The sequence below is a fragment of the Perissodus microlepis genome, chromosome 12 (assembly GCF_051167445.1).
Source record: "Perissodus microlepis isolate ML-2025 ecotype Zambia chromosome 12, ASM5116744v1, whole genome shotgun sequence".
In the NCBI taxonomy this organism is placed as follows: Eukaryota; Metazoa; Chordata; class Actinopteri; order Cichliformes; family Cichlidae; genus Perissodus; species Perissodus microlepis.
Genome location: NC_140472.1, coordinates 1,006,919 through 1,031,810, shown reverse-complemented (window position 1 = coordinate 1,031,810; position 24,892 = coordinate 1,006,919). Strand labels below are relative to the sequence as shown.

The window sequence follows — 24,892 nt, the reverse complement described above, 5'->3', positions numbered from 1 at the left end:
TGGAGGTAGGGGAGGAAGACAGGACAAAGACACGCTGTGGAAGAGAGCCAGAGATTAATAATAACTAACAATTAAAAGCAGAGAGGTGTTTTCATTTATTGCCTATAATAAAAACAAACCTTGTATATGTGCTGTTTGTTTGTTTACTGTCTCGTAACCCCTCCCTTAGGATAACAGCAGGAACAGGTGATATAGGGGTGTGATGTGTCCCTGCAGCTTTACTGTAGAGCTCCATAAGGAGCGAAGAGCACAGCCAGTGTGCTGTGTTGATGACCCTGAGCAGTGTAGCAAAAGACAGCACTCCAAAATGATAAATAAATAAATATATTTGGTTCATTTTAAAGACAAACCTAGTGAGCAGCTGAAGGGTCTGCACATGACAGATTTAGCCGAAGCATGGTGGAGCTTGTTGGGACTGGTCAGTCTTAGCCGAGATATCTAATAGAAACATTGTGATTGGGATGGTGATCAATCAGGTGTATAGAGAGGCTGCAAGAAGTGTTGTTTATTTCACTTATCACAAAATGGCAGAGGCTAGAATTCTTTATTCATATTTATATTTTGAATAGTAGAATATTTGAGCTTTATTGTTTTTGTACAAGCAAGGTATAGTGTACATTCTTTAGGCAATGCAGAGTCCCCTCAAACCAAAAACAGACAGTTGTACATCCTGCTGCTGCTTGTACATTCACACACAGCCACAGTCGTCACATTTGTGGGTTACGTTATACAGACATCTTTGTACATTACTGACTGTTTGATATAAAAGCCAAAATGAAACAGAAACTGGTACTGTATTTTTCTTTCTGTATTCAAGGGTAACAGGGTAAGACATAAGGTAATATCTGCCCACAGATATTATCTGCATTCATTATCTCAGGATAATTAATACAGATGCAACTCATATTTATTTATACAATGTATTTGCATGAAATGCATCTTATGGAAAAAGCTTGACATAGATTGATTTTCATCACTATAAAGAAACATAACCTCATATTAATTTAAATTGATTTATTTAACAAAAACTAAAAATGCAGAAGCAATGTGTAAAAAGTTAAGTATACTCGAGCTTGTAGAACGACCTAAGCAGCGCTCTAGAGTGTGTCCGCAACTCTGAGTCTCCGTGTGGTCATCAGCTGACACACATCGTGCCCCTATCGTGTGTCCCAATCAGAGATAGTCAGGGGCGGGACCTCTGTAGTTGTCCCGTAGTCCTTTTGTGTGTATTTGAAAGTGCAGGCAGATAGAGAGGTGAGTAGTTTGAATAAAGCATATCGATTCATTAAATCCTGAATCGACTTTTAAATATAAATGTCGAAACGCCAGAATCTCAGGTTAAAGCTCTCAAAACTATTTCAACAACCACCAAACAGTAAATGAGAGCAGGTACACCGACTCCACACAAAGACGTAAACACAGCGTGGACGCATCAGAATCAGCTTTCTCTTTCTCGGCTTTCTCACCTGACGGCCCGTACACGGACACGCCGTCGGGGCTGAAAGCCGGCAGCTCACCGACTCTGATGCGTCGGGTCCGCTCTGTGTTTACGTCTTTTTGTGCTCGATTCTGATGCTGCAGGTTTTATTTCTCTCCAACCAAAATTCACTGAACCAGCAGCAAAAGAAGATCCAAACTACGTTTCACATTTGATAAATGTCGTCATTAATTCCCTCTGACCTTTGCTGTTTTGCTTCCAGCACGATAAAATCACACAGCTCTCTCTCTGTACTTCAGGAACAGTTTCCCGTCTCAAATCTCTGTTTATCACCCACCAGTCTACCGTTGTTTACAGCGCTGTCGGCTGCTGTCTTTTTCTTTTGTTTTTTTTGTTAATAAATGTCCTCGGACAAGAAAGACTCATTTCTGCTGTTCAATACTGAAGAAATTTATACTTTTTAAAATTATGTAAAATTGCAGAATATTTTTAAGGTTATCTGCTATAAAAAGCCAGACCAGGAAAATCTCCTTCGTTTTCTGTTTTATTCTCAGTTACTTTGACACAAAGGCCTCTGCTGTGATGTTCACACCTCTGATGAAGTCTCACAGTGTCAGTACTGATAAATCATCAGAATTATAATATTTCTGACTATTTGAGGCAAAACTGAATCGAATCGAATGGATTATAGAAGTCAGTGACGATACCCAGCCCTAGTGAGCAGCCTAGGCCCGACAGAAGTGGATGTAGCTGTGGGTGATGAGAAAAGATGAAAAGAACAATTGATAACTTATTTGTCAAGTTAAGGCCTGATCCTTCTGAAATTCATAGCCAGCTCTGACACGGAGCCATCAACCCCTGAATGCTGAAAAAGCAGCAGTGTATCCAGAAACACATTATATGCTGCGATAAAAGTGTCCTCTCTCCCCGCTGCCTTTCAGCAGCAAGCAGGTCGTCAGAGGAGCCGATGTGATGATTAAGTTTAACATTTTCTACAATATTGCCAAAGAGTGGCAACGCTCTTTAAACACAAGCACTTTTTCAGTGTTGACAAGATTGTTAGTTAATCATTTACACATCAATGTTGTCTGTATAGACAGCAATTCCCCCCCCAAAAAGTGCACATGTAAAACTGCGGTGTTAAGCGATGCGGTTGAAAAATTTGGGTGCGCCTAACGCTTGTGCTGGTGCGCCTTGCAACCGTGGCAAAAAAGTTAGTCTAGAGCTTTGCCTAAGCAACCAAAAACGTTAGTAATCTTTTGTGTGTCACGTCATCAGTCACTCAGGTGTCTCGTTGTCCTTCACACAGCTGCTTCCATGCTTTGTCATTTATGAACAGCTCTCTTAAGGTCCACTACAGCATTTCACCCAGCTTGAGGGGGGACTGGGCCATTGCAACACCTTCACTCTTTGCTTTTTCACATTTTACTCTAGAATACTTTGGTATACCGAGGAGTTTACTCAATGATTGCAAGGTGCCCAGGTCTTGTTGCTGCACAAGAAGCCAACGAGTTAGTTCAGATGCAGTTTTGCAAAGCTAAGCCATGCTGGTATATTCTTTTTAGGCTCTTTTTCTCAGAAACAAATGCAAAGATGCCATACTTGTTCCATGTTTTTTTTTACTGTATTATATTTAACATGGCTAACTGAGGCATGTGGAGTCTGAGTGTAGCTCTGAGTATTGCAAGAGCTGGAATGAATTTGCTGAGACATCCACTGAGACGAGACGACAGGAAACTGCCGTGAATGTTTTCCACTTGTGAAAAGTCTTTGTCACTGTAGAATGATGGATTTGAAACTGTTTGGAAATGCCCTCAAGAGCCTTATGGGCAATAATTGCTTTTTAGGTAACTGCTGATGTCTTTTCTCCATGGCAGTGAAGATACCAGATAAGCGAGTGCTCCAGATCCACAAACTGCTAAAACTTTTCCTTTTCTAGAGGTGATCAAATCTACTGATAATCAATAATCACTGATTATGCTCATGCAGGATAAATAGGTGTATTTACCCACTTAATTCCTACAGGAAACAGTAGTTAATTTTTCACACATGCTTCTGCATTTGGGCTGAATTTATATGAAGTGAATAATGATGTTGTAACATGTCATGGTCTGTTGTTCCTCTGAGGTTATATTTACCTCATTTTAAAATGTGGTGACGGATCATTTCGGGTTGCTGTAGCTCAGGAGGTGGTGCAGGTCATCTACTAATTGAAATGTTCATGGTTCAATCCCTGGCTGTTTGCCAAATATCGTTGGGCAAGATACTAGCCCCGAGCTGCTCTCCGGGGAATCCACCGAGTATGAATGTGTGCGATTGTTAGATCGAACACAACCCCCAGAAAGAAGTGCTTGTAAAAATGGATGAATGAGGCAAGTTGTATAAAGCGCTGTGAGTGCTGGGATAAAGTAGAAAAGTGCTATATAGGAATGAGTTAATTTACCATTAAATTTTGGTAATAAACAAGAATAATCTGCTCAAAATACTGTGATTCTGAGCTGAGAGTAGAAACACGACTGAGCCCACAAAGTGAAACCTACGTAATTTAATTCTACATAAACGAGGATTTTTTTCATACATGGGTTTGGTGTAGAAAATGTAACTAGACATCGGCAGTGCCCTGTGGTGAAAATCGGGGTACTAGTAGCAGATACAGTTATGTTCAGAAGTTTACATACAGCCATCATGTGCATGAACGTTACATTTATTTTGGGCCTTTAAAATAAACTTAAAAAAATAAGAATGAGGTGAAAAAGTTTGAATTTGTTTTGGATTTTCTCTCATCCATGCTGGGTCAAAAGTATACGTACATGCAGGCTCTCTCACTCTCTATACATAATGTTTAATAACTTATGCTGATTATAGATTATAGATTAGAATAATAGTAGTCAGATTGATTGATCAATACTCACAAATTTAAAGGAACTCACTAAAGCACAAAGGACTGTAGATTTACACACCATCTTACAATGCTGTGATGGTAGACATTCCCCATCTCTGTGAATGGTACTCATGGCCACTGATCAATGGTTGTTGATTAACGGTCATGGCAATTTGCATACTAATGATCATAAGCTGACCTCCCAGCCCAGTGTTCATTCAGTGCTGCTGGTGTCAGTCATTGTGCAAATGTCCTGTTTCTAAGAAACCTGCAGTCAGCTGAGACTGAAGACGTCACCTGATGATGACGAAACGTTTCTCCCACTGAAAACTCTACGGCCAGACTTTTTGGGATTTCTTTACCTGGATGATTGAGCATCAAGACAGACAACATCAAGTAATGTTTCATCTACTTCTGGAATAGCTTTCCCCAGCATGTTTGGGCCTAGCATGGGTCCATGCCAGGAAAGCAACCAATTTAAATGAACTTGACTAATTGTGGCAAGAAGAGTGATCAAATATTCAGCTGGAATTTCACCAGAGGTTTGTTGATGGCTACCAAAAGCATCTAGTGACCCACAATGTCATGAAAGTATGTAAACTTTTGCCCACAACTGTGTCTGCATGTGCTTCATGTGTAAGATTGGAAATAAGATTTTTACTGTGCAAAACAAACATCATTCCTCTAATTTAACAATGAGGAAACTGATTTAGTTTCATGAACTAAGCGGCAATACACGTTATTATATATTATGTTTCAAAATATCAACAGTAAACCATAAAGAAACTCTGCAGACTCTGGGGCACTACTAGGTACTGAAAACGTATCAGGTGTGAACATCTTTTTATTGTAATAATAAAAGCCTACATACACATGGATAATATTGGTTTTTGTGTTGCAGCTAGATGAGTTTGAGCAACAGAACAATCTTAACAACTCACTACAATTCATCAGCTATACAGGATGAGGTCCGGGCTGGGTTGAGGGAGTTGATCTGTGAGGTCAGTTTGTGGGTTAAATGTAAACAGGCTGCTCCTGGGCGGTCAGCAGGCGATACATAGCAGCAGGCATGGTCTTCATATGAATCTAAGGCAGACAGAACAGAACAAAGTAATCATCATGGAATTCTGATATAAAGGTTTTTATTTATATCATTACATATCTAATGGTATAATGGTATATAATAGAAATTCGGGTAGGAAAGGGTGCCCAAGAATCAGAGATGCCTGAAGCCCTGAAACGATTGTCAAGAATAGTCAACACAAGAACCGTGCAGAAGTAATAAAAGGGGCTACATCCTGACATCAAGCCACTCGTGGACCACAAACAACATCAGACTAAGGAATGGTAAATGGACTGGTTCTTATATAGCACAGTTCTACTCTGAGCAAAGCGCTTTATACAACTAATTCGTTCACCCAATTACTTCCCATTCACACAAGCACTTATTCTACACTGTTAATTGCTCACTGTCTAACATTCATACGCATTCACATTCCGATGGATGCATCGGAGAGCAACATGGGGTTAATATCTTGCCCAAGGATATTTGGCTGGTGGAGCCTGGGATCGAACCTTCCAGTGAGCAGCTGACCTGCTCTACCCCCTGAGCTACAGCCACCCCACAAAGACTGTTGTTCAATTGTCCAAAGTCCTCTTTTCAGATAAAATTAAATTTTGGATTTTAATTGGAAGTCAAGGTTGTAAAAAAGGCACATGAAAGTCCCACCCACAGTGTCCTAAAGCTACTGTCAAATGGCACTGTTGTTGACCGTGACCACATGGGGTCTTGGAGTAAAAGGAATAGGAGAAACACCTGACCCAACGATACAGACAAGCTGAAGGCTGCTATCAAAGCAACATGGGCCTCATTAACAACCTCATAAACCACCATAAGTTGATCAATAACAACACCTGCGCCAGAATGCTGTTTATAGACTTCAGTTCAGCGTTCAATACAACCCTCCCCTCACAACTCATCAGGAAACTGACAGACCTGGGCATCAGTTCCCTCATCTGCAAATGGTTACTGGACTTCCTGACCAACCGCCCCCAACATGTCCGGCTGGATAACCGCTGCTCATCTACAATCACAGTGAACACCGGTGTACCACAAGGCTGTGTGATGAGCCCTTTCCTCTACTCCCTCTTCTCCCACGACTGCAGACCTGCTGATGGTTCCAACACCATCATTAAGTTTGCAGATGACACCACGGTGATTGGCCTCGATGAGGCCGCCTACAGGGAGGAGGTGGATCGTCTGGCTGAGTGGTGCGACACAAACAACCTGCTGCTCAACACTGAGAAGACCAAGGAGCTCATCGTGGACTACAGGAGGAATGCTGACCCACATCCACCCATCTATATTAAAGGGACGGCTGTGGAGCGTGTGAGCAGCTTCAAGTTCCTGGGAGTCCACATCTCCGAGGATCTCACCTGGACGACCAGCTGCTCCAAGCTGGTCAAGAAGGCTCACCAGCGCCTCTTCTTCTTGAGGACTCTGAGGAAGAACCACCTGTCCTCAGACATCCTGGTGAACTTCTATCGCTGCACCATCGAGAGCATCCTGACCAACTGTATAACAGTCTGGTACGGGACCTGCTCTGCCTCGGACCGGAAGGCGTTGCAGAGGGTCGTGAAAACTGCCCAGCGCATCGCCGGAGCACCACTTCCTGCCATAAAGGACATCTACAGGAAGCGGTGTCTGAAAAGGGCTGGGAAAATCATCAGAGACCCCAGTCACCCATCACATGGACTCTTCACCCTCCTGCCCTCTGGGAGGCGCTACAGGAGCCTCCGGACTAAGACCACCAGGTACCGGAACAGCTTCTTCCCCACAGCTGTCAGACTCCTGAACTCTGCCTCCTGACATCTGACCCACGTTAACACATGGACTGGACATACACACACCCACAACCACCTACACACACACACAATGGACAACTGTACCCTCAAACACACAATAATATAGGGGTGGGTTTTTATAATCGATTTATCGATTAAAATCGATTCTGGCTTGGATAACGTAAAATCGATTCATTAAAATTCTGAATCGATTTTTTAATATAAATTTATTTTGCCCGAAATGCCAGAATCTCAGGTGAAACCTCACAAAATTTCGACAACCACCAAACAGCTAAGACAGTAAATGAGAGCAGGTACACGGATTCTGCACAGACTTAAAAACACAGCGCGACCCTCGGATCAGAATCAGTGAGATGTCGCCTTTCTCACCCGACAGCACGTCGGAGCTGAAAGCCGACAGCTCGCTGATTCTGATGTTTCGGTGGGTCCGCGCTTTGTGTTCACGCCGTTTTTGCGCTGATTCTAAAGCTGTTAGTTTTATCTCTCTCCAAACAATATTGACCGAACCAGCAGCAAAAGAAGATCCAAACTACGCTTCACATAAACATCGTCATGAATTCACTCTGACTTCTGCTGTTTTGCTTCGACCACGATGCACAGCTCTCTCTCTCTCTCTGTACTTCAAGAACAGTTTCCCATCTAAAAATCTGTTTTCTTCATTATTCGCTTGCTTGTTACTCACAAGTCTACCGTTGTTTACAGGCTGTCGCCGCAGTTTTTTTCCTTTTACCTACTTCCGAAAAGAAAACCTAATTTCTGCCGTTCAATACTGAACCAATTTAAACTTTTTAAAATTATACAAAATGCAAAACGCTGTGTCTCTAATAAAACCGCTGTAACTTCAGAGGCAATGTTCATAAGTTGATTAATGGTTTTCTTTCGTTTTTGATGTACTGCAGAATATTTTTATAAAATCCCAGAACAGGAAAACCACCTTCATGTTTTTCTGTGTTTTATCTTCAGCTACTTTGACACAAAGGCCTCTGCTGTGATGCTCACACCTTTGATAAAGTCTTGCTGTGTCAGCTTCCTTTTTATTGATACAAAAATATGTAAATGTACTGATCTGAATTATAATATTTCTGACTGTCAAAATTTCCCAGATTTAAATCGAATTGAATCGAATCATGGATCGAATCGATTCGGGACCTTGTGAATCGGAATCGAATCGATTCTAGAAATCAGTGACGATACCCAGCCCTACAATAATAACATGGACTGAACCACCACTAACAACCACTAGCACTTTATATAGCCTCTGTAGAAATTATCCACATATCTCACTTATCTTAACTGCACTACTGTAAATGCTGTATAGACAATCACTCTGTACAACACGATAATTATAATTCTACAACAGTTTACAACTGTTTATAACTTGCATAGTTCATATTTCTGTATAGTTTTCATGTTTATATCCTGTTCATAGCCTGTACATACTTATGGTTATAGCATATTCATAACATACCTTCATACCGTGGACACTGTAACATACCCATAATAGACCCATATTTTGTACCCTCATACCTATAACAGACCCATTTCTGTAACATATCTATATTACTGCTAATATATATTTGTAATATATCTATATCATGGCTAAAGCACTTCTGGATCGATGCAAACTGCATTTTGTTGCCTTGTAAGTACATGTCACAAGTGTGACATGTGCAATGACAATAAAGTTGAATTCTATTCTATTCTATTCTATTCTATTCTATTCAAATGCATCTAATGCATCTAATGCATCACTCTGTAGCGTTCACTTACATCTGTAACTAAAAACAGACCAGCAATAGAACCGTATCTGGGAGCAGGGTTGTGGGCTCAAATTGCTTTCATAAATATTTTGTACTTTTAAATCAAATGCGTAGTTGTGAAGTTTTGTAACCTTGAAAACCAAAATATCTGAACCTTTGATGTTTGTGCATCGATTGATGAGAATTTGTGTTTGTAAAAAAAATATTTACACAAGTTACTTTTTTCCCGTTAAGGTCTGGTTACAGATACAAAGCAAAAAAAAGAACAGCTGTGTCCCAAAACCGCATCCTTTGGAGGACCCGGCCTTCGCGGTCTATGTGGGCCGCGTCCTTCGAAGGCCGGAAGTGCGAGGCTGTGAAATTGGACAGTCTAGCCTTCAGATTTGCGTCACCAGCTGTCTCAGTGGAGTTTAATAAACTCAGCCGTCTGCTCCTTGCTATCTAAAATATAACAGCACACTGGCATAGATTCTCGACTGTCTCACACTTCTGCTTAATCAGTTTTCTGTTTGACTTTTATTCAGCTGTGTGAAAACTATAACTTTAATCTGAGCCAAACTGATTTACTGAGGAACAAATAAAATACAAAAAAAAAGCTAAACAATAACATTAGTAAGTTATCTAAGTGACTTATATATCATGTTTAACCTGAGTAACAAAAGACCGCGGGGGGGTTGAAAACGATGTGCTGGAAGTTGGCTGCTTTTGCCGGCTCTAGTGACCCTTGACCTCCTGGTCAGCTATCGAGCTGGTGGGTAACAACGTCTCCGAAAACGTTGCAGGACTTTGGCAAATATGTGATGTCTTGATAAACCGAGCAGATATTTGAAGTTTACACAGCTACATTCTCAAAATATGTTAAAAGTTTAATAAGAGTAATATTAAAACTAAGGAGCTGCCGCCATTGTTGGAATCCTGAATCCTGCAACACGTTCTCACTCCAAAAGCATAATATTTTACGCTAGGTGACAAATCGTCAACATATTACGCTTCCAGGCACCCAACACATCCCTAAATGACGAGATCGGAAAAATGAGGAAACATGAGAACCATTTGGAATCTACACATGTTCATTCATTTTACTTAAATCACTTTGGAAAACACTATTTGAAGTCATTAAAGTGCTTGTTAAGGTTACGGATAAGGTTAGGGTTAGACCCAATTTGACCCATTCCAGTTTTTGTGTTGACCAAAGTACTGGTCATCCTTTCTTTTTCTTCATGACAGTTTATGACTTTTCCTTATCTGGGGTCATGAACTGGTGTGTAAAATATGGACACTTTGATGTGTCCTGGAAAGTCTTTGCAGTGTTTGTATATAAAGATGATGTTGCGGGTCATTTTGACCCGCACACTTTTATGTAAGTAAAAAGCTGTTCAGATCCAAAATAAACATTTCTCTTTGATGTACTTTGTTTTGATTGCCTCTGAATATACATCAGACCCAGGTGTGTATGTGAGAAACTTTCTCTCCCCTGTTCTTGTCACTGTTCTCGTGTCATTTCAACACACCAAAAATGAGCTCCTGAAGGTTGACGACTGAAGAAGCTTTATCACTGCTTTTGAACTGGGATAGTGATGAAGAAGAAGGTGTTTCAGAGACAGAGGATCTTTCAAGACAAAGACTACAACTCGCTCCAAAGGAGGAGTAGACAATCTTGACAAAGTCACAGCGACATACAGCTGCCAGTGCAACACAGCTCGTTGGCCCTTGGTAATTTTCTACAACATTTTGGATGTGTCTGCTTACAATGCCTATGTCCTGTGGACTAAAATCAACCAACACTGGAATGCCGGCATATTGTACCGACGTCGGCTTTTCCTGGAAGAACTGGGCAAAAGTCTTGTCACTCCCAAGACCCAGAGGCGAGTCAGACCAGCTCGATCCCCAGCAGCAGCAGCTGTCATTGAAAAGGTCAAGTGTGCACCATCCAACCAATCTGCAGTGGATCCAGTGGATACAGGTGTAAAGAAACGGGAAAGATGCCAGGTCTGTTTAGGTGGACGGCCTTGTCTTGGTAGGTTTACAGCTGTGCCATACTCCTTCCATTTCTGAATGATGGCTTGAACAGTGCTCCGTGGGATGTTCAAGGCTTGGGAAATCTTTGTGTAGCCTAAGCCTGCTTTAAATTTCTCAATAACTTTATCCCTGACCTGTCTGGTGTGTTCTTTGGACTTCATGGTGTTGTTGCTCCCAATATTCTCTTAGACAACCTCTGAGGCCGTCACAGAGCAGCTGTATTTGTACTGACATTAGATTACACACAGGTGCACTCTGTTTAGTCATTAGCACTCATCAGGCAACGTCTATGTGCAGCTGACTGCACTCAGACCAAAGGGGCTGAATAATTACGCACACCCCACTTTGCAGTTATTTATTTGTAAAAAATGTTTGGAATCATGTATGATTTTCGTTCCACTTCTCACGTGTGCACCCCTTTGTGTTGGTCTTTCACGTGGAAGTCCAATAACATTGATTCATGTTTGTGGCTGTAATGTGACAAAATGTGGGAAAGTTCAAGGGGGCCGAATACTTTTGCAAGCCTCTGTAGATCATGGAAAGGGAATACCCTTTAATGGTATTCCCTCATGCCTGTGCCCTCTTTCAACAGGACAATGTGCCCTGAGACAAAGCAAAACTGGTTCAGGAATGAGCACAACAGTGAGTCTGAGGTGTTCACTGGCTTCCAAATTTCCCACATTTGACCCCAATCAAGCATCTTTGGGAGGTGCTGGGCAATCCAGTCTGATGCATGGAGGCACCCACCTAGCAGCTTAAAGGACTTAAAGAATCTATTCACTTCAGTTTTATTCAATTTTATTTATTTATACAGTGCTGAATTACAACAACAGTTGAGGTGCTTTATGTTGTAAGGTAGACCCTAAAATAACAGAGAAAAACCCAACAATCATATGACCCCCTATGAGCAAGCACTTTGGTGACAGTGGGAAGGAAAAACTCCCTTTTAACAGGAAGAGTCTGCCATGACCGGTTGTGGTGAGCGAAGGAAGTCAGGATTAAAGACATGCTGTGGCAGAGAGCCAGAGATTAATAATAAGTTATTATTCAATGCAGAGTGGTGTATAACATCTTGGTGCCAGATACTCCATGGCTCAACGGGTGAGAGCTGTTTTGGTAGCAACAGGGGGACTAAAATAATATTAGGCAGGTTGTCATAATGTTATGCCTGATCAGTGTATATAAAGCTTTTTCCCACATACTGATAAAGTACTCTATCCTATAGATGTAAGTGCTGTGTGCACCTTGGATTCATACCTATGATCGATTTAGAATAACCAGTTAACTTTATATGCATGTCGTTGGACCAGGAAGGAAGCCAGAGTACCTATAGGGTGGCTGTAGGAGGTAGAGCAGGTCACCAACTGATCGGAAGGTTGGTGGTTCGATCCCTGGCAGTCTGCATGTCAAGTATTCTTGGGCAAGACACTAACTCCAATTTGCTCTCCGATGTGTCCATCGGAGTATGAATGTACTTAGAAAGCACTGAGTGTAGATTGGGTGAATGAGGCATGTTATATAGAGAGCTTTGAGTACTCCGGGAGAGTAGAAAAGCGCTATATAAGAATCAGTCCATTTACCATAGTACCCAGAGGAAACCCACAAATGCACCACCCAGAAAGGCCTTAGGCACAATAGACTGCAGTGTTTCACTTTTAATTGTTGTGCATCGAAAGATCCTGATTTCCTTGTTATGTATAATGTGATGCAATGTCTTACCTCTCCCACAGCACTGGACAGGATGTGGACAATTTTTTCATGGGGTGTGGCCACCACACTCTGGCTGTTGATCTCGATGATGCGGTGACCAACTCTGACCCCGCCCCGTTCGGCAATGCCCCCACGCATTAGGCTGCAAATCTGTTGAAGAGATGTCACTTTTTCTTTAAAAATAACAAATAAAAATCACTCAAGAAATGTAACAAAATTGCAGTTATCATGTAACAGAGCAGACACTACTCACAATGCCATTCTGGACACTGAAACCCAGCTGGTAGCGCAGGTCTGGCCGTCTGATGAGTACAGTAGTCACTGGGGGACATCTCACAATATTCAGCTTGATATGAGACTGGTTCTTCAGACCCTACAGGAAAGAGAAGCAGGAAAGAGCAAGTATTGGGATGAACTAAATTCAGCAGCAAATAATATGTGTATACATATTATACATCAGCGGTCCCCAACCCCCGGGCCTCGGACCGGTACCGGTCCGTGAGTCGTTTGGTACCGGGCCGCGAGAGTTGAGGCTCAGGTGTGAAATGTATAGTTTTCAGGGTTTTTATCGGTTTTCAGCGTTATTTTGTTATCGTTTTTATCGTTTACTCGGTTTTCCTGGGTCTTTTCACGTGTGTTATGAATATTTTTTCTTTTTTTCGGTACCGGTACTAGTTTTATTTTGTTGTATTTATCCGCAACACCTTAAAGGCCGGTCTGTGAAAATATTGTCGGGCATAAACCGGTCCGTGGTGCAAAAAAGGTTGGGGACCGCTGTTATACATAATATACACACACACACATATATATATATATATGTGGTAGCAAGCGCTCTCTCCTATGCAGTGGTCACTGCAGGGCAGCTTAAATAATGGGAAAAAGGCAGAGAATTCGAGCATTTGTCCCATACAGGACACCGTAGTTCAAGCTTCTCATTCGTCCAGGCACCATCTTGGCTCAGTGTTTACTGTGTTTGCTTTGCAAGGCCCAGCAGCAGACTCGGAGTGGTTTATGCCCCAGTGTGTAAATGGTGCGGTCCAAGCCACAAATTGAACGCTTGTGTTCGATCACACAACGCAGAGTCCTGCACTGGTAGTTTTACATATACACACACTAATATATACATATATATGTGATATATATGTGTAAAAAATAAAAATAAAAATAAAAATATATATACATATATATAAAATTTTAATGTTTTCTCTTTATTTTTACTACTTTCTACATTGTAGATACAAACTGAAGGCATCAAGTATTTGAAGCAAGATATATGGAATTATGTAGCAAAGAAATAATTAATAAATATGTCTTATATTTTAGATTTCTGAAAGTAGCCCCCTTGTCAAGGTTCATTTGTGAATTTATTGCCTTCTTAATGATGTTGGGACCATCAGTTGTGTTGTGCAGCAGTCAGGTTGGTGCACAGCTGACAGCGCTATTTGACAATTGTTAGAATTCATATTATGGCAAGAACCAATCAGCTAAGTAAAGAGAAACAACAGCCCATCATTACTTTAAGAACTGAAGGTCAGTCAGTCTGGGAAGTTGATAAAACTTTGAATGTGTCCCTGAGTGCAGTCACAAAAACCATCAAGCGCTACGTTAAAACTGTCTCACATGTCTCAGAGAACCTGGCACACCTGTTACCCTTCAGGCACTTTCTTCTGAAGCGTTCTTTAGGAGCTGCCCCACAGACGACTAGTGTCGGAGTATCGACTTTTCTGGAGTGCCTGTAAATCTGCCAGCCTGCCTACTGGAGCCTGTGGATTATTTTCGCTGGTGACTGTACGGAGTTTTGTTTCCTCCCCAGGATTTTCGTCTGTCTGTTTCTCCGGGTCGCCTCGTTTGGTTTGTTTCCCTTCTGGAGGTTTTTGGCAAACAGTACCAAGTAAGCTCTCCAACTCTCGGTAAAGTCTCTTTTATGCTTTTCTCAGTTTCGGCCAAGACCCTCCTAATTCTCCTGTTCCACTCAGATCGAGTGCGCTACCAGTGTGCGTCTCCTCACCTGCACATCCCGGCTCCACATTCACATTTTATTGTATATCAGTGTCCCTGAAAATTCACCCCCTTCACTGTAAACAAACTGTTTCAACTCTGCCTCTGTGCGTTCTGCTCTCTGAGTCCACCGGTATTTTTCATAACACTGGAGGATACATTCATTCAAGTCAGCCTCAGAAATAACAAGTTAACAGCATGCCTACCACAGCATGCTGCAGCAACATGTCATCCCATCAGGTTTGCATTTAGTTGGACCATCATTTATTTTTCAACAGCACAATGAGTGCAAACACACCTCCAGGCTGTGTAAGAGCTATTTGAGAGTGATGGAGTGCTGACCAGATGATCTGGCCTCCACAGTCACCTGACCTAAACTCAGTGGAGATGGTTTGTGATGAGATGGAGCTCAGAGTGAAGGCCAAAGGACCAACAAGAGCTCAGCATCTCTGGGAACTCCTTCAAGACTGTTGGAAACAATTTCAGGAGACGACCTCATGAAGCTCATGGAGAGAACGCCAAGAGTGAGCAAAGCAGGAATCAAAGCAAAGGGTGGATATTTAGAAGAATCTAAAATATCAAACATGTTTTGAGTTATTTCACACTTTTTTGTTTACTACATAATTCCACATGTGTTCATTCATAGTGTCGATGCCTTCAATGAGAATCTACAATGTAAATAGTCATGAAAATAAAGACAAATCACTAAATGAGAAGGTGTGTCCAAACTTTTCGATAATAGTGTATATTGTACATTATTAGATGTGCACAATAAGGCTTGTAAGACAGCTCAAACTCATCCTGTCTATCTGCCTATTAATGGGCTATTACTACATGCCTTCAGGTTGGCAGTAAAACCATCACAATGTCTGTGAGAAGTCACTATGATCCCTGAAAAGGGTGAAGGCCGGCAGCAAAACTGCAGCCTATGACCCTGGGACATCATTTTTAAAACCTATGTGTGAAAGGACCGTGACACACTGGCTGCTTTTATTTCCTTTTTATTTATGACACACAGTTCTTTTGGTTTTGCAGCTTCTCCGTTGCACTTCACCACACTTCCCCACTTTCTGAAGGGAAAAAGCTACAGGATCAGCCCAGCAGCTCTCCCAGAAAGGCAGGTGAGGGAGGAGGGAGGTGCAGGAGGTGGAAGGCCTGCTGTTTTAGAGTAGGGTTTCCACCTGACACAGCCTCTCATTTCTCACTGAAAGTATCAAAATGCTGCAGTTAATGCATGGGTCACACAAAGCATCTCTCAGGTGATCTACTCCAAAACAGCTGGGGTATAAATCATGGACAAAGCTTAGGTTTTCAAATAAATTAAAACCCTGTCTGAGTCTTCGGTTGATTAATAAGCTGGAGTGAAAGATTGCTGCCTCGACACCTTCTCCTCGGCCTGTGCTTTCAGGAGACTATTCCTATGACTCAGCGGTGTTGATTCATTTACATTAACATAATCATCCTGCTGTAACCCAGTTTCTGTAAGGCAGAGAATCCATTTGTTTAACAATTATTAATTTATGTAAAAGGACTTAGAAGAGAAGGAGCTAATCCCCATTTCACTGTTTTACTCTTTGGTGCAGTGGTAGATACTATATAGTTCCTTCTGTGTGATTTTCTATGTTAGGTTTGTTTTTTGGTGGTCTGGGAGCTGACACAGTCTCTCAGAGGATGGGGTTTTATGGACATAACAAGAGAAGCTGCAAAGAGGTGTGTAAGACTGGAACTCCTGGTCCCAACTGTGGATAGTCACGTTTTAATAAATTTGATCAGATTTTTAGAAACGAGAGCTGCTCAGTCCAAAGTTGTATTGATGCTCTACCTTCAGCTGCACCGACTACAGGGCCCTTGCTAGCTGTAGGTTTTTCATAGGTGTGAAGCTGACTCTCCAATTCCGTGATCCTTGCCTCTAGAACTGTAAACAGGTTACATTCATTACAAATATAGTTATTACTAAATGAGGCTGTAACTAAACATCTGACACAATCTCCAGGAAAGTGCAGCAGGGACCGCTGAAGAGGCTAATGCTGCAAGTAAGTCGGCTACAAGCTAAGCTAGCGAGTCTCTAGCATCACAGTGACTCACTACTGTGAATGTAATTAGCAGGTAAGAAACACAACTAAACAAGTTCATCTGACCAATGAAACCGGGGGAGAACTTTGAATCCAAAGAGCATCTTCAAGCACAAGATAAATCCCAACATTTGTAAAAATAAGCTGCTTCAACAGACGTCATTGCAGCTTTTACGTGTCGCCAGGTATTAGACCCCTAAGTTCCAGGAAAGCTCTGAACGCTGTGAAGTTGTACTGGATACACCCCTGCCCCAAATTGGGGGTAGTTCCTCTGGACTGGCAGATGTGGAGATGGTCTCTCTTATATATGAAATGCTTGCTGTAACTTCAGCAGATCATACTCAGTCTCGGAGAATGTGTCCATTTGTCAAAACTCAGTTCAGAAGGAGCAACTTCTGTCTAGTCCTGGGACACTTGCACTACGTGCTCTGTGGTCTTGGTGCAGACACATAATCATGTTGCTGGAATGTTCTGTGGTTAGTTTGGGAGCACAGATTATAAATCCTGTTGCTTCAGACTATTTGGTCCCTGTACAGCTGTAACATCAGCATGGTTGCTTTGCTAGAGTCAGACTCTTTCCCTGTGAATGCCAAGGTTGTATTTTGTCACCAATTCTGTTCATAATTTTAATGGAGAATATAATAGAGAGTAGCCAAGAATGAGGAGATTTCTGGTTCTGTGGCTTCAGGGTCTTGCTTTTCTAAAGAAGGCCCAACAGCGTCTCCACTTTCTGAGAATCCTCAGAAAAATGGACCTGAAGAAGGAGCTGCTGACCGTCTTCTACCGCTGCTCCATTGAAAGTGTGCTGACATACTGCATCGGTGTGTGGTTCTCCAGCTGCACCACAGCACACAGAAAGACACTCCAGAGGGTCATTAATATGGCCCAAAAAATCACTGGACATCCTCTTCCCTCCCTGAAGGACCTGTACAGCACTCGCTGTCTCAAGAGGGCACGCAGCATCCTACGGGACTGCACACACCCAGGACACCGGGTGTTTAAGCTGCTGCCGTCTGGCAGGAGGTTCAGGCTGCTGAGGTCCTGAACAAATAGACTCAAGGACAGCTTTTACAACAGGGCAACAGCCCTGATCAATGCTAACAGCTGACCTGACTGGATACCTCCCTGGACTTTTTTAGGGGGGAGGTAACAATGTTTAAAACAATAACAATAATAATATTTATATTTATAACAAGGTGCAATAATAATTAATGTGCAATAATAACAGTGTGCAATACACATACACTTATTCTTCTTTTTTTATTACTAAGTTAATATACTGTGTTGCGTTGTGATGTGTCATATCGTGTCGTGCTGTGTTATATGTAGTGCCGACATAGGACAGTTTTCCAATTTCATTGTACTATTGTACTATGTATGACTGTGCAATGACAATAAAGAGTTATCCTATCTTATCTTATCTTTGCAAATGATGTGGTCCTGCTGGTCTTATCATTTGGTGACCTTCAGCTTATTTGCAGCCAAATTCAGTGCAGGGAGATGGGAATTAACACCTCTGTTTTTGAGGCAATGATTCTTAGCAAGCAGTGGGTGGAGAACACGCTCAAGGTAGGGGATGGGTTGTTGTATCTCATGGAATTACACATGAGAGGAGGAAGTGTGGAGATGGAGAGACTGAATGGTGCACAGAGTGCTGAGCATGAAGCCAAATGAGATTGAGAAACAAAATAATAAGAACACAAATACAAATGCTGGAAATGAGCCTCCACCAATGGGTGCACATACCATACATACCTTTATAATGCTTTGGCAGGTGGACAGTGGCAGTCCCACCAAACTGGTTCCATTGATTGACATGATCTGGTCTCCTATGTTCAGTCTGCCAGACCTCTCAGCTGGCCCAGCATGCATCATGTTGGCAATAATGACTGTAGGTAGGATGGAGCCCCATCCACTCTCCACAATGACCACGCCCAGAATCTCCCCCTTAGCTTTCTCTACAAACACCTGTGGTCACAGCAGGCAGTCGACAGGCAGAGAGAAACAAAAAAAATCATTTTAAATTACGTTTCATTGGAATTCATTTTTCTGAACTATCATGAAAAAAGGATGCCATATTAATTTGTCATTCTAATCTCTACTACATATTCAGCAGTACAGACGTGATTATGCCAACCTGTGGATGGAAAGCAGAATAAAAAATACTGTTATGAAACCAGAAATGTTTGAAAATACATGCAGCCCTCTCACGTTTTTGCAGTTCTCAGATTTGGAGAAGTGCACGAGGTCATCATTGTACATGTCCTGAGTGTTCAGCAGGTCACTGTATTCCTTTTGGCTAAGGTCCTCAGGGTTAATGCCATTGGCCCGTAAGAATTCTTGATAGGCCACACTAAAGGCCTGTCCAATAGACTGGGCAATTAACTGGGCCTAGAGGACATGGCAGAGTTAGAAGATATTGGAAAAAAAGTTTTCAAAGACAGAAGTATGTTGTTGGACTCACATCCTCAGACTCAAACACGTGGCAGATCATCTTATACTGGCGCTTGCTGTCTTGACTTGGCTCTGAGGTTTCCACGTTCTCCTCAGAATCAGTGCGAGGCATCCTGCGCCGGGCCATCAGAACCACTATGTTGCCAATGTCAGCAATGTAGGAGATAGTCCGCAAAGGGTGGTCCATCATAGTTTCCTTAAAGGCATAGAAACATTTACAGCCCTCCTCATGTGTACAAGACGCAGATTTTCTGCATTTGTTGTAAGTACTTTAGAATCTAACAATATATGTTAGCAATTAATTGCATTTAAACCCCATAAACAGTGGGTGTAGGAAAGTGAGGTAACGTTTGCAAACAATATAAAAATGATAGATAAACGATATACACGAGCTTCTTGCTTTGTCCACTGTTATGCATCACAGTAATATGAGGCGCCAAACGTGTCAACTGTTGCAAAACAACCCATCTTTGATTCATCTGTTCAGAGAACATTATTACCAATAATCTAACATACGGACCATCCGATGTTAACACAATGTTACCACAACACTACACAAACTGCAGAATATGCAAAAAATTAAACGGTAATATAGATGAAAGGGAAACGTGTGCCTGCAGTGTGAATGCGTACCTGAGAGTCAGCGTTGAGCACTTTTATTCTCTGGGTAGAGATGAAAAGATCCACCTCTGTGAGAGGCTGAGGCTCACCCTCAGGTTCCTACACATATACACAAACACAGTCAGAAAGCAGTATTAGACACGGTGACATGTCTCAAAACCAGTACAGCACACGCGATTAGGCAAACATGACCAAACAGCTGAAGTGGTCAGTAAAAGCAGAGAAGTGCACTGCCTTAAGTTCTGGGTTGAAACTGGTCACAAACCGGCTGTGTGCAGGCAGGAATAGGACCCAAACACTAGCTCACAGATGAAAACGTGAACGCCAAGTAACACAGCTTTATTGCTGAATGCAAACCAATACAAAACTAAACCGGGAACATTCTAATAATAATACAGTCCAGGAAACACGGAGAGCCACGAGGGACACGGAGCAACACGTGACTGAGGGCGACGCTGGCATAAATACACAGATAAGGACGGACGTGGGAGCACACGGGGAACACAGCTGACACGAATAATCATAACAAGACAGGGGAAGCCAGACTGAACAGAGTGAACATGAAAACACGGGACCTTCACAATAAAAAAGGAAACACGATGCAGGAGAGGCAGACGAGAGGGAACACGAGGGAACACGAGGGAACGCGAGGGAACATGAGGGAACACGAGGGAACGCGAGGGAACACGAGGGAGAGCACAGACATGACGGGCGGGGGAAACATGGATAACATGAAGGAATAGAAAGCAGAAGAACTCACACAAATAAACAGTGACACACAGAGGGCAAAGACACAAGGGGAGCCTAAATGTACAAAGGTTAACATAGAATAAACTCAGGATACCACTAAGAGTAATAGACCATAACACAACAGAAACACAAGGAACTCAAAACGCTTCAAAAGGACCCCGAACCATGACAAAACTGAACAATCATTAATATTTATTAATCGTTTTAGTTTCACGCCACAAATTAGGTTCCTGCAGTTGCCAAATCTCACTGTAACCTCTGATTTTATTACATTAAATTAATAAATAAACTTGTGCTCATCCTGGAGTATAATTAAACTCCACAAACTACAAACTACAACAAATCACATGAGTTATTTTGTCCCAGCTAAGAAAAACGAGGGTATATACTGTGCTGCCAAAAATATTTGCCCCTTCATGATTTTTTGGTTTTTGAATATTATTTGTTTTATTTATGTTTTATCAATAAAATGTTAATTTTAACCAGTGATAAACAAAATAAATGCAAAATGCAGTTTTTAAATGATGTTTCCTTTAAGATCATGAAGTATTCCAGGTCTGGTCCTATGTGGAAAAGTCATTTTCCCTTAAATCTAATAACTGTTGTTCCACCCACGGCAGCAAGAACTGCAATCAAGCATTTACAGCGTGTCTTTTGTATCACGCAAAGATTGGCTCAGTCTTCTTTGCGTCTTTATTTGGTTTCTGAGCATGAAAAATCTGTTTAAAGTCAGACCAAAGCATCTCTTCTTCTTGGTGTATTTTGGTTCATTGTCTTGTGATCGTTGCTCCACCTGAGCTCACAAACTCTTGGCTGGACATTTTCATTCTGTTAACAGGGCAGAATTCATGGTTCCATCAATTACTGCAAGTCATCCGGGTCCTAAAGCAGCAAAGAATCCAGAGGCTTTCACACCAACAATACCTGCAGTTTGCAGTGGTTTCTCATGAATATCACGGCGCACAGTGTGCTGTTGAATGTTGTTTTGAGTTTTTGTGCCCTCCTGGTTGATGTGCTCGTGGAGTTTTTTTTCTATTTGTGGATGATGAACTGTTGTTTGCTGGAGTTACTACACTTTTATTCCTATCCTTAATCCTCCTGCTGCACATCATTTGGACCTAAATCTTTCTGTCAAGCCAACTGACACAAGTCATTTTTGAGTGAGTGAATCTAACCAGCATCATCAACTTAAATTAAAATGATGTTCTCAAGCAAGTTGATACTTCATGTTGCCCTCCACACCGTCTAGTCTCACATTCAGCTCATGATAAGCCTTTTCTAGTGCTTTTGCCTCCTTTGTCTTTATTCTAGACTCTAACTACTCCTGACTATTCATCTTTGTCTTTGTCAGCCTCGTCCTCTAAATACTTTCCAGTACTTCCTCCTTCCACCACCAAGTCTCGCCTTCTTTGCTACCTTTACTCATCTACTTAATGTCTAAGTTCATTTATTATTTGCTATTTTAATGAACAATAAAAAGAATCATAAAAGCACTTCTAAAAGAACAATGAATCCATTAACAGACAGTAAAAAATAGAAAGTGGACTTGCAGAAATAAAGCTAAACACTTCTTTGCAAGACACAGAACGTTCTGAACTCTGAAGAGAAAAAAAGAAATCAAGAGGTGAAGCTCCTGTGAAGATACAGTGGTTTTCAGGCATGTTGAAATTCAAGGAAAAAACTGTTCGAGACGTCAAATATTTGTCAAAAAAAAGAAAAAGTGCTTTGGATGTTTTTAACCAGGACATCAGTCAAAAAGCTGCAAAAGAAGAAGTCTTTGTGAAACATGTTTAGGAAAACAAAGTTTTTACAGGAAGATCACAAAAAGGCAAAGAGAGGAGAGAAGCGCAGTGATGAGCATGGGGAGAGTGTAAAAACTCAAAAAATGCTGAGTCAACAGAAGGAACAAATGAAGCTACATTAAACAGATCAAAGCATGGAGCATGTACTCCTCTACAGTTGTCCCAGTATGGATATCTACATCAAGTGACCCAGAGAATGAAATCCTCGTATATGCACTACATGATAACCAAAGCGTTACCACATTCATCATGCGAGAGGCAGAAGCTCTGGGAACAAAGCGTGAGCCAGTGGAGTTAAAGCTCTCCACACTTTCATCCCGAAACACAATCATCCCAAGTCAGAGCTGAGCTGCACTGCAGGTGAGAGGTTTCTGTTCGTCAAAGGTTTCTCTCCCTGTAACCTACTCAGTGCAGTTCATTCCTGCCAATCTAAGTCACATTCCTACACCACTGGGAAACAGTGGTCTCGACTATGCATCCATCGGAGTGTGAATGTTAGCTAAGCAGCACTGAAGTATAGAAGAAAGTGCTTGTATGAATGGTGAATGGCTGTGATTGAGGCATGAGGCAATACTGTTGCTGTCTAATGTTAAGTACATTCAATATATGCTCCGTTCAGTACAAAGACTGGGACCAAATGTTAAATTATAATGTTTCTAATTCAACATTATGCAGGTCATCTATTGTGCGACCTGTAGTCAGGTTGTTGACTCCTAAAAAGAGACACAGAGCACATACCACAGATCACAGTTGTGGCCATGTGCTCTTTAGCTGCCATGATGCCAGGTCTCTCTCTGGATAAATAATAACTAACTAATAACAGGGCCTACAAGGCCAAACCCCACAAACCCCAATAGTGTCAGAAGATTCAGACTGTTACCTGCATCGAACACATGGATTTCTTACATGACAAAAACTTTTCTATTTTACCAAGAATGAGATTTTCCAGGTTACATAGACAGTCCAACGTGTCCAATGTCCAACATAAAACATGCAACGTTGGCATTTAGGTTCAGCAAAACGATAATTCATCAGAATGACATTTTAAAAGTATCAAAGGACAACGATAATCATATAGACACTGAAATGGACAGAGAGTAAAACACATGAAAAGCTGCACTCAGCAGTGATAAGGATAAGACAGACATGTAGGTACTGCACCTTCTTCTTGTTCTGGGCCAATTTCTGAGCCATCTGCCAAGCATGGAATAAAGCAGACAGGACAATCACGGGTTAGGTCAATACACAGTAAAACATGGATTTGTGTATTAAATAACTGTCAATGGTGCGCCAAAAGGCTAATGCTCCAGCCTTTCAACAACCTCTATATATACAGAATATTAATGATTAACAAACAAGGCTTGTCTACGTCACCCAGGCTTGTAAGCAGCACAGTAAAACTGATTTAATGCAGTCGGTTCCCTAGATTTCCCAATGCATGCTAACCATGTGCATTGGAAAATATCCATATGGAGATTTTACTGTTTATTTGTGGATAATGAATTGGATGCATAATATTTATTCCCTGTATATAGTAAATAATACACCTTATGTAGTGTGAACTTCCACAGCCCACAGTGCTTTATTTATAGTGCCTTTTGTGTGCACCAGTAGTCGAGCAGCTCTTGAGCCACTTTGGCGGACTCACACTCCGTCACTTGCTCTGTCCACTCTTCCCCCTGTAAGGTCCCAGCACCCTACTCAAACAGGGGAGACATGATGAGATGATGGAGATCAGCCTCCCCTGACACCACACCCTGAACCCGCTGCTCAACCCCTCCCCTGCAGTCGAGCCATAAACCACAGCCCGCCACGTACCCCCATCACTTGACATAGAGCGGGGAGCCTAGATTAAATCTAGCTCTGGCTTTAGCGCTGGGCAATTGCCCAGGAGCTTGTTTCCATTCTCTCATCCGCAAGCCTTAACATGCTCCCATCAGCAAGTTTTGCCACCGGGAGCAGGCGATAGCCTGCTTCAGCAACAGCACGCAAATTTCTCCCATTTGTGTCTTTAATATTCGCACAAGTGTCGAAGAATCAGAAAAGTAAAGTCCAGTTTAAATTGTGAAGGGTAAAATGAAGGGACTGGGGACGACTTGTTGCAGTCCCTTCATTTTACCCCGAGCACTCGGCTATGACGAATCTCTTATCTCTTGCTGTTTTGCAATCATCTTACTTTTAGCTGAAATTTTCTTTTGTTAACACTAAATCCAGACTCCATATATTTCAGATCATACTTGGGGGCCCGGACAGTCCCTGTTGATGAGCTCAAATTCCCAGTCTAACCAGCCCATTTATTTCAGCAGCCCAATCATTCAATCAGTCATGTGTGGTAATATTATTTAAGCCTGTATGACCAAATCAACTTCCAGCAGTTATAAAATCCATTCTCTCACCTGCAGAGTGGTTTTTCTTCACTAAAGTGTTAACTGTATGCACTCAGCATTTGCTTATACCCCATTGGTTTAAAGTTGATCAGTTTTTTTAAAGCATAACCCAACTGAAAACTATAAATGTTTTTA

The 24,892-nt window shown here is 41.8% G+C and overlaps 1 protein-coding gene across 3 annotated transcripts in view; it reads right to left on the bottom strand.

Moving 5' to 3' along the window:
• Window positions 1-540: 540 nt before the first annotated feature.
• apba1a (amyloid beta (A4) precursor protein-binding, family A, member 1a) overlaps window positions 541-24,892 on the bottom strand; it is a 50,329-nt gene continuing 25,977 nt past the window's right edge. For 2 of the 3 annotated variants that reach the window (XM_084947119.1, XM_084947120.1), the window contains exons 6-13: window positions 23,532-23,564; window positions 19,831-19,917; window positions 19,208-19,393; window positions 18,955-19,134; window positions 18,499-18,711; window positions 12,927-13,046; window positions 12,683-12,823; window positions 541-5,405 (exon numbers count right to left, since the gene is read on the bottom strand). In XM_084947119.1, coding sequence (XP_084803245.1) covers window positions 5,334-5,405; window positions 12,683-12,823; window positions 12,927-13,046; window positions 18,499-18,711; window positions 18,955-19,134; window positions 19,208-19,393; window positions 19,831-19,917; window positions 23,532-23,564 — 1,032 coding nt within the window. In that variant the 3' untranslated portion in view covers window positions 541-5,333. The remainder of the gene's footprint in view (window positions 5,406-12,682; window positions 12,824-12,926; window positions 13,047-18,498; window positions 18,712-18,954; window positions 19,135-19,207; window positions 19,394-19,830; window positions 19,918-23,531; window positions 23,565-24,892) is intronic. The other variant, XM_084947121.1, reaches the window with a different exon arrangement.